General features: G+C 51.3%; 1 protein-coding gene across 1 annotated transcript in view; it reads right to left on the minus strand.

Annotated features, from left to right (window-relative positions):
- Positions 1-268: 268 nt before the first annotated feature.
- Itih1 (inter-alpha-trypsin inhibitor heavy chain 1) overlaps positions 269-10,065 on the minus strand; it is a 14,278-nt gene continuing 4,481 nt past the window's right edge. The window contains exons 7-22 of the mRNA XM_021181342.2: positions 8,802-8,927; positions 8,600-8,716; positions 7,799-7,967; positions 7,573-7,698; positions 6,578-6,759; positions 6,144-6,329; positions 4,961-5,100; positions 4,270-4,424; positions 4,173-4,187; positions 3,796-3,816; positions 3,333-3,410; positions 3,131-3,244; positions 2,106-2,307; positions 1,189-1,361; positions 700-811; positions 269-552 (exon numbers count right to left, since the gene is read on the minus strand). Of these exons, the coding sequence (XP_021037001.1) occupies positions 423-552; positions 700-811; positions 1,189-1,361; positions 2,106-2,307; positions 3,131-3,244; positions 3,333-3,410; positions 3,796-3,816; positions 4,173-4,187; positions 4,270-4,424; positions 4,961-5,100; positions 6,144-6,329; positions 6,578-6,759; positions 7,573-7,698; positions 7,799-7,967; positions 8,600-8,716; positions 8,802-8,927 (2,046 nt within the window). The 3' untranslated portion in view covers positions 269-422. The remainder of the gene's footprint in view (positions 553-699; positions 812-1,188; positions 1,362-2,105; positions 2,308-3,130; positions 3,245-3,332; positions 3,411-3,795; positions 3,817-4,172; positions 4,188-4,269; positions 4,425-4,960; positions 5,101-6,143; positions 6,330-6,577; positions 6,760-7,572; positions 7,699-7,798; positions 7,968-8,599; positions 8,717-8,801; positions 8,928-10,065) is intronic.

The following is a 10,065-nucleotide window of genomic DNA, read 5'->3' on the forward strand; positions in this document are numbered from 1 at the left end:
GGTCACCTAACTTCCATTTCTTCATCTGTTAATGGGCCTGCCCATAGGAAGCTCTGGGTTAGTTGTGCTGGTCACACATCTCTGGGTTCCTGGACCGTGTGAAGGGTTTATTCAAGGGATTCAGAGGCCATGTGCCAAGAAGAGAACAGGATGCAGTCAGTGCTGCAGAATTGGTAGATTCCTCCCATTTCTGTCTTCTTTGCCCATCTCTGAGTCTGATGAGGTCCCGAGCTACCCCCTGCCACCTCTCTCCCCAAAGGCAGCCAACTCTACACTGGACACAGCCTCTCTTTAATGAGATCACAGGATGTCTTGACACAGGGACCAGTATGCTCAGGAAGGTGGAGTTAATCTGATGCTCTGCTCTCCTCTCCCCCTTCATATGCTGTTCCAGGCAAAGGCTGCTGTGTTAGCTGGGGGGCTCAGAAGATGTCAGAGACGATATAGTCAGTGTGAACACCATCAATCAGTCCAGCTCCATTGTCGTGGACAAACCAGCAAGGCACTTCTGTTGCATGTCTGGGGTCCTTGCTGTAGTCTTTTTGCAACCCTCTGGAAACAGGCAAGATAGCTGCTGTCCCTCTTTAGACCTCCCAGGAAGTTCACCCTACCCACATGTCACCAGGAGGAAGGCCTAGACCTATGATTGGGGAACAAAATACAGTCAAGAACAGAAGTGCTGGTCACTAACCCACTCACCGGGTGACTGTCAGCTGCCGATTCTTCACCACCATTGTGGCATCTGTCTTTGTAGGGTCAGAGCCTGGGCGGAGGTCAAATACTTCAAAATCCAGCGGGGAGAAGAATTGTCCTGCAAAGGTGCCAGGGTTAGTGATGAATGAAGAGAGTGGGGGATAACAGAAGCGCTACACTGATCTGGTGACCGATGGCTGCCACTCATATGAGGTTTCTAGTGACCGATGGCTGCCACTCATATGAGGTTTCTGGTGACCTCTGACCTTTCTGTGAAGTGGGTGTTTTGCCCATCATCCCCCGGTTCACTTAGCTTTTGTCTCACCCTACATTTGGTCACCATCTCTAAAAGGGACAAGGCCCTCACTAAACAGCCCATCTCTGAGGCTCTGGAGAGCTCTAAAGCTCTGGAGATTGGCCTGTCACTGAGGACCCGTGAACACACACTGACTTTAGAGCACCAACACACAGTTCTGCCTGGCTGGCCAGTCATACCCAGTAGCCCCTGTGTCCGGGCTGACATCTGGAAGCTGTCCAGCACATAGAAACCTAGGAAGTCCTGGTGGACTGCACTCCCCTTCCATGTTCTGTGCAGGACAATCTCAAAGGTAGCCCCATCATCCACAGACACCACCAGGTTCCTCTTCTTGTTGATCGTCACCACTACCCTGCAGGGCCAGGCAGACATCAGGACAAGACAAGCTGCCTTAATCCTCTGGGACCCAGATATTACACCTATCCCTGGTGGCCCTCACTCTGAGAGGTCTGGGTGCTATTTGTTCCCTCCCATATGTCTCTGTCCTGTATGCCTTAAAATGTCCCAGGCCCTGTGCCAAGTCCTCTGTGTAAACTGAATCACCCAATTTTCACTCTGACCTTGTGAAAGGACCAAGGTTCAGAGGGATTAAGTAATGCTCTCGAAGTCATGTAGCTGGTAGTCAGTGGCTATCTGAGTCTGGTCCTATGAATCCTGCTCATTCCTGAACCTTCCATCCTGGTCAGAACACCTCTTCCTGGAGCTATGCTGGTGCCCTGAGGACTTGGTTAAATAAATGAATAAGTAAAGGAAGGACAGACATGACAGAGCCAAAAAGGAAGCCCAGAGGACTGGAATTCAGTGCTATAGTAGGAGGGCTGTGGGGAAGGAGTGGCCCTTGTGCCAGCCTGAGTGAAGGTAGGGGTGGGATTCAAGGCTCCAGTCTCAAAGCTCATGCCCAGGAACTGAGAAAACATGGATGGTGGAGTAGTTCAGAGTCTGGCCATCTGTACAGGCCTAATGTGTGTCCCTTGGTCACACTGCTTAGGAAATGTGGGCTCTGAAGGCTCAGGAAACACAGTTGGTATGAGCTCTCTGGGCCTTGACCCATGTCGCAGTGGGTTTCCTTCCTCCTGCCCAGGCCAGGCCTCGTTACCCATCCTTCTGCAGCACAGCCTGGTCCCTCCAGGAGAACAAGGACCCGCTGGAGCTGGGGTTCAGTGTAATGTTCTGAGGAGTCACTTCCAGCTGAAAGTCTGATGCGGGACTTGAGATTCCCAGTCTCCCAAAGTATGTGCTCTCGTGTTGCCCAGGGCTGTGGGCCTTGTTCCCAATGAGCTGCCCATTCACAGTGAAGCCTGCAGTGGAGTGAGGAGCCATCTAGTCAAGGTGGGGCCTTTGACACGCCGCATATCCTTTCCAGGAGGTCCCCTTCATGCCACAGGCCATGTCACCTCCAGGACTGGCCCTGCTCCCAAGACCACCTGTGCTCCTTCCCGCTCCCCCCATCCATACGGTAACTACTAGATACCCTAACTCTGGACTCCTTAGGAAAGGAGTGGACATCCTTCTCACACAGGGACAGACTCACAGGAGGTTTGGAAATACATTTGCCAGACCCTGAACAGCCCTGTCCTCACTGACCCCGAGTTGAGTCTCGTGCTCCAAAATTGACACTCTGAGAAACAGATCTCCCGTTGCTTCCTCCCTCCCTTTCCCAGCCCCTAGTCAATGCTCAACAGACATGGAGTCGCAGGGATGGATGAGGAGGGGGTTTGGGGGTCAGGAAAGCCTTCCCTACTATAGCCTGGCTAGAGGGGTGCTTTCCAGTTCTGCACAGCCATGATCATGGGCAGGTGCCTCAGGACACGTGTGATGTTCAGGCCCTGATATAAGACAGAGGCTCCTTAAAAAAAATTCCCAAGGATGTCAAGAGAGCAAGGCCTGAGCATAAGACTAAGTAGGAGGCTCATCTGGTCATGGGTTCCATGTGTTGTATGAGTCACACACTCATACGGTTAGTCAAGGACATGGAGTAAGAGGAAGGCAAGGTGCCTGTCAAATGGACAACATGCAAGGCAGAAGGCAGTGAAGGCTACCCCAATAGTTTCTGTTTAACTAGGGAAGGTACAGGAGCACTGGCTCTGCCCCACCTGGCGGAGGGTACATTACCCACCATACCTGTGTCAGGGTCCTGTACTAGGTTCAGGATCACACCAGGTTCCTCATTGATGTTGAAGCACAAGCTATCCTCTTTTGAGGGCACATAGATGATGAAGTGGGGATCGGTGTCCACTGGGAACACAACATGGAGTCTGTTCCACTGGGGGGTTGGTTCGATGGAGTGGATTAGGGCAATCCTTCAAACCCTCCCAAGACTTACCACCTGTCACGCGGAGTGGCAACTTTGAGTCTATGGGGTGGGCTGTAGGAGACGGCTGTGTGGCTGACAGCACAAACGCTGTAGGTGAGAACAAACGCTGATGAGGGGGAGGGCAGCACAGTCTCCTAGAGATAGACCAACGCCCCTATCCATGGAGCTGGCCTGATGCTACAAACAATGGGGACACTAAAGCAGCACACACGCTCCATGCCTCTCAGGGTTTGGGTACAAAAGTTTGGTCCTAGAAGATGGCCTGGTCCCCTATGTCTTCTATAATGGGGACCCTGGGGAAGCCAGGCCTGTACGGAGGCATTGTCCTAAGGAATCCCACCGAAGCACCGAAGGGAACCAGAGCTAGTGATAGCCAGGGTTCTGGTCAGAGCTAAGTGCTCAGTTGGCTAGCCAACAGGGTAAGTAGAAGGAAGGGGTGAAGAAGGGGGTCCCCAAGATGGCTACCACTTACTTCTTCTGGGTCCCACCATCTCTGCAAAAGACAAGGAAAACAATGTTACTCTGATACCCAAGCCCACCTCCAGGGCATGTAGCTCACTCCTCAAGTGACCCTCGGGCTGAGAGATGAACTACTGTAGGCTCAGCCCTGCTGAGGTTGAGGGGCCTCTCAAATGCCCTCGACTTCCTCAGATAGACACTGGGGAGAGGGGCTTGATGGAGACCCGAGGGAAGGCAAAGGCTCATGAGGCTTGAAGGATGCAGCTCTGAGATTCAGAAGCCCAGGACAGAGTGAGGCGGGGAAGATGCAGGAACAATGGGGTTTGTGCTGGGGGGCGGGGCTTCCAGTCACATGATGCCAGGTGCTAAACCAACAGGCCGTAAACTCACCTAAGGGTTGAGAATCTGAAAGGGAAAAGGAAAAGAATTAACCCGGGGAAGACTTTGGTACATGACCCTGCTGACCACAGATCCCCAACGCCTGTACCCTCCGGGGGCTTGTCAATGGTGGGCTCCAGCCCATCCTCGTCTGTCAGGCCTCTGATAGTCAGAGAGGTCAGTGGCGTTACGAAATGATAGTCCAGTGACATCTTCAGGACCTGGGATGACAGGTTGGCCCTCTCCTCCCCTTCCGTCTTCATCCTGTGTATGAGACGTGTGCTTGACGTGATGGCGGGCTCTGCTTGCTCACTCTTTCCCTCATTCATCAAATATCCAAGCACTCACAGCGCCCAGCCAGAGCAACGGCTGTGTGTCAGGGATCTCATGATTGTGAGACCTATCTCAGGGCAGAGGCGTGTATGTGCCTCAGAGATAATCAAGAAGCTTATGTGCTCCAGGGCCATGGTAGCCTGCCTCTCTGAGCTTTGTATTGCTCTCCCATTAAGTAGAGATGATGAAGAGACTCCCTCATAGATGATGAGGGAGAAATATGTCTGGGCATAGCAGCTCTGTAGTAAGTGGAGCCTGCTCTGAGGAAGCTCAATGGGGCAAATGGGCTATCCTCTTCCAGAATCCCCATCCACGGGGAAGACACACACTGAAGACCCTGAATAAAGCAGAGGGGGAAAGCACACCTGCTCCCCTCAGCCTGCTGGCTCAGAACCACCTCTCTCTGTCTACCAGGAACAGGGTTTACAGTAAATGGAGTTTACTCCTGGCAGCCGCAGGGACCCTACCGCTTAGCCAGGAGCTCCTGGATAGTGAGGTAGGCCCAGAGCCTCTCCACATGATTCTCTAGCATGTGGCCACGCTCTCGGAGCAGTTTCTTCATCTCTTCCTCGTCCACTAGGCAGGTTGCCTTGAATTCTTGCTTTTCCTGGGAGTTGAAAGGGGAGCAAGGCCGTAAGCCATGACAGTACAAGCCCTGGATGGTACCCGAGGCTCTGGCAAGCACCCACATCTGGTCTCTGTATCTTCATTCTCAGTACCGCAACCTGTCTGTTGCCTGCTGTCATTTATGTTCACTCATTCATTCATTCATTCATTCATTCATTCATTTGTGTGTTCATTCTACAAATGCTGGCAAATCACCCCTTGTGAGCCAGGCTTAGTCCAGGCCTAAGGCTCAGTTGGACAGGAGGTGCAGGCCTATCCACATGGAGTCACTCTCTGTGGAAGAGTCCAACAAACACCTACTGTTTCTGTTGTTCACTTCTCCTAAGGGTCACAGAGTTCAGCTGGGATGCCCTGGTCAGCCTGCCATGGCATAGGCACACACTGTGATCCCCAGCTACAATAATGAAGTCTTTCCCAAGATGTTCTTTATCCCAATGCCTGCATCTGGTACTCTGTGGGTTAGTCCGCTTACCCACAACGCATACACACCCACTCAGGGGCCATGCTATCACTGCAGTACAGACAAATAACAGCCTAGAAAGCTGAAGAGAGCCAGGCTAGAGTCTGGTTAACTCTCTTCTCTCCAGGGAAGAAAGTCCTAAGCCCTCAACCTCACTGTGGGTTGAATTCACACCCTGGAGGATGAGCCAGGTCTCGTATCCCTAGAACCTTCCATAGATGTGTATGTAGTTGCATTCACTGTGCCAAGATGCTGGGCCTGGTACACAGGGTATGTTCAGGAATGAGACCTAGTGAGAGCAGAGGCTGGCCTCCCATTCTCTCATGCTTGCGAGCAGAGAATGTGAGGAGTTTTGAGGGACCCTTCTGAGCTAACGGATGACAACTAATTAACACCACTTTGATTCCATTCCAACCTGTCCAGTCTCTGGGCCTGGGCATATTTGTCCTCCCCTAGGAGGAAGATAGACACTACTTGGGATGGTCAGAAGAAGGGAGTTTGAAGTGTCTAGGCACTGTCCAGTTTCTACCACCACCCCCCACCCCCCACTGTTCACCATTTACCCCACGAGCCCGAACGTCAGCCTTAAAGGTGTTCAGCTTGTGGTTAGCAATGCGCCCAGCCACCACAATCTCCGAGCCGTCATAATACTGTTTATGTCGGTGCTGGGTTAGAGCCAAGACAGCATCCTGGGGGTACTGCAGTTCCACATCTGTCAGCAGGGGATTGGCTACTTGATTGTAGAAGCCCTGCAGGGATGGAAAGGGAGTCTCCTTCAAACAGAGCACCCAGGAACCTGACCAGAAGACTACGAACAAAGTGGAATGCTGGTATCCCACTTTAGAGGGGGAATCTAGGCTCCGAGAGGTTAAGTCACTGCTTATACTCGTGTACTTGACTTCAACTCTGGATATCTGTCTTCTCTAGGCTGATAGGCAAACGGCCACCAGAGCCCCTTGGCATTTTGCTGATGGTGTGTGGGAGGGGTCAGGGAGACCTGTAGCTGTTGGGTGGCATCATGGTCCTCATAAATTCTCTGGGCCCATCCGTTGTTCTCAATGGACATGACCTCCAGGAAGCTGAAGTCCAGGTCGTGGCCAAAGCCGAGGTTGTAGAGCGGGAACCTGCCCCGGATAGCGTTGCGTACATTCTTGAGGATCTGGGAACGGTCCGTCTCCCCTGCAGCCACACATCCAGACAGTGATGGGATGCTAGATTTCAGGCATAGGGTAGCCCTAGAAACCTTTGGAAAGTACTTCCTGGGAGGCAAGGTTCTCATCCCGGATCAACCTCAGTCCCCATTGATAACTGGGGGCAGCACAGGGCAACTGTGACAGCTGGTAACAGCTCACTGAAGGCCCTGCCCGACCATATGGACCCATCACAGGCAGACGTGACTCTGTGTCAAACTCTCCTATGGCTCTTTGCCATAGCCTGTGAGGCCAGGCCACCCCACCTCCCCAAATTTGCCTGATTCGGCACATGTCCTCTTTACTGGGCAGGCCCTGCGAGATTTCTTCCTGTCCCCTTTGCTTCCTTCCAACTCAGGGCTTACTTCGTCCAAGAGGCCTTCCCAGGCCTCTCTGGAGCCAGGTGCCCCCTGTCAGGAGTTGCATGGCCTCGTGGCACCCTCATCCTCTAGCTTCCATGGTAGACATTCTCTACATCAGCTGAAGGAAGAGACACATCTCATTCTCTTGGTGTCTCTTTTCAGCCCCTTGTCCTGGACTTGGCACAATGTAGGTAAATACTGCCCATCCTTTGGGCCCCTAAGCATCCCAGCTTCTTACAAAACCATGTGCCATTACCAACTCGCAGGACAGAGGTGCGCCGCAGAGCTCCCACAGACTTTGCGGTCTGAACAGTTTTCAGACCAGCACTTGATTTTCTGGCCCAGTGGCCTCTCCAACAGATAGAATTTCCAGTATCAGCTTGATCATTTCTGGAAGTGAGGCGATCACCACCTCCCGGGGCAGCCCCTGAAGTACTCACCTTCAGTGGGCTCTCCGTCTGTCAACATGATAAGAATTGAGGCCGGGCTGCTGAGTTCTGGGTGGCTTCCTTGAGCTTTGTTTAAGATCTCGATTCCTCGGAGCAAGCCTCCATTCAGGTTTGTGGCTATAAAGGAGATAATATAATATAATAATATTGGACCAGTGTACAGCCATATTCCAATGAAACAGACGTGATGCCAGGCTATTCTGAGACCCTTCCTTACCTCCAGCCAAAGAAAAGCGCCTCACAAAATCTTGAGCTGCTTGCAGATTGGCATTAGACGCGGGTACCAGGGAGCCCTTCCATGATTGCACTTTAGAGCCAAAGAGGACCAGGTCAAAGTTGTCTACTGGCCTCATGTCCCCCAGGATCTTAAGGAGCGCCTCCTTTGTCTGCAAGGACAGGAGGAAGTCAGAGGAGGGACAGAGCTGCTAGGTGGTAAAAGACAGCTCTTTCCGGGAACCCAGGTAGCCACTGTAGAAATGCACAGTGGACAAGCAGAGATGACTGTCAGCCAGCCCCCAAGGAAATAGCATCCTGATGGACTTGGGGTGTCTGAGGGGCACAGAGAAGGCAAAAGGACCAAGTATAGGGAGAAGAAATACTGGGGAGTTTGAGTATATCCCCCATCTCCTACCAGAGCTGTTTTTCTAGAACCTGTCTTGTGCAGACATGGCGTCCCTGCCCATTGGGTAAAGCACTGAGAGCACTAGATGCCACCCATAGACCCTCTATCACTCCCAGCATCTTCAGGGCACGGACTTTCTCTTCTGAGCACTTCTCCATGGGAAACTCCATGTGACCCGCAGGCACCATTATCCTCTGTCTCAAAACTGGGAAGAGCTGTGCTCACCTGTATTTGCACAGCAAGGGAACTCATTGATTCCCCAGCAGGGATTTCCAGTTACATCCCCTTCTCTGTCCATCAGCACAAGTCCCAAGGCGCTCTACAGCCAAACCTTCACAACATGAAGGCAAGCCAGAGACGCTGCAACTGGGTGAGCTGCCCAAAGGTGCCATTTACCTGCCTCACTTTCTGGCCTTCCATGGAGCCACTGATGTCAATCACAAAAACCAGGTTCTTGCTCATGTTGGTCAGGTTTTTGGGGGCAAAGAAATGTGTAAAGTAGTTGTTGGCCACCTGGAACAGAAAAGAGGCAGAGAGGCCTTTTTCCCAGTCAACATTCCTTGCCCTGTAGGGCTTGCACCATGAGCCTTAGGCTTACCAGGAGGTCACAGAGCTTGTCTCGATTGACATCGTAGGTCACCTTGAATTCTCCATTCAGCAAGGATGTAGAACATGTGGGGCAGGACTGCTGCTGGCTCACAGTGGGGCGGAAGAGCACATGACCCTGAAAGCAAAGAAGGTGTGAGGCATGGGGGAGGGGGTGCAGATAGGATTCTGCTAGATAGCTTAAGGGGTGTGTTGTGCGTGCGTGTGTGTGCGTGCGTGCGTGTGTGTGTGTGTGTGTGTGTGTGTGTGTGTACACCTGAATGTGTTTGCCTACAGGCATCGGAGTAAGCCCAGTGGTGGGTCATTCTTCTAGGTTTGCATGAGTATACTTGCCTGTAGTAAGAGAAAAGATTTTTTTTTTTGTTTGCTCCTGAATTGTTGGAATTTTTATAATAACCACCAGTATTTAGAGTATAAAAACAAGATTAAAATAATAGCAGTGTGATAGTGTAAAAGATATCAGTCATCTCAAACTGTGGGGTTAAAGGCGATGAGCCATCATGATAGCAATGCCCATGATCCCGTGATCCCACCATTCAAGTGGCTGAGACAAGAGGATCTCTAGTTCAAGGCCAGCCTGGGCTACACCGTGATATAGCAGATATGGTCTTTAAAAACAAAAAGTAAGACAACAATATTATGCATGGAAAAAAACAAACCACCCCCCCAACAACCACCCTTGGTCATTTGGTTGGCAAAAAGCAGAGAGGAGAGGGAAGGCCCGGGAAGATGATGACATCTAGTTTGAGTGATGTAGATATTCACGGAAGCTACCGGTGATTCACCACTATCTCTGCTCTGGACTTTCTATGTTCTCTTTAAAGGATGTTAAGGACTAATTAGCTTGTTATAATAAGATATGTTCATCTTTTAAAATAGAAGGCTTGACAATGACTGTTAGAAGAGGACCCATCCCCACCTCGTCAACAATAAACCTGCTAACATTTCAAGGTGTCTGTCTGGCTTTGTTGAAAGGGTATTCCGGATTTAGGGTGTGGTTTGGCAAGTGAAGGGCTTGCTGAAAAGCCTGATGACTGATTCTGAGCCTCAGAACCCTAACATATGGAAGACAAGTGACCCATGGAGCTGTCCTCGTCCCTCCAAACACATACTGTGGCATGCTCGCACACACATAAAAACAATTATTAATAATAATTTTTCCTAACCAGAACCCCGGAGCTCTTGTCTCTAGCTGCATATGTATCGAAAGATGGCCTAGTCGGCCATCAATGGAAAGAGAGGCCCATTGGACTTGC

The sequence above is a fragment of the Mus caroli genome, chromosome 14 (genome assembly GCF_900094665.2).
Source record: "Mus caroli chromosome 14, CAROLI_EIJ_v1.1, whole genome shotgun sequence".
NCBI classification, from domain to species: Eukaryota; Metazoa; Chordata; class Mammalia; order Rodentia; family Muridae; genus Mus; species Mus caroli.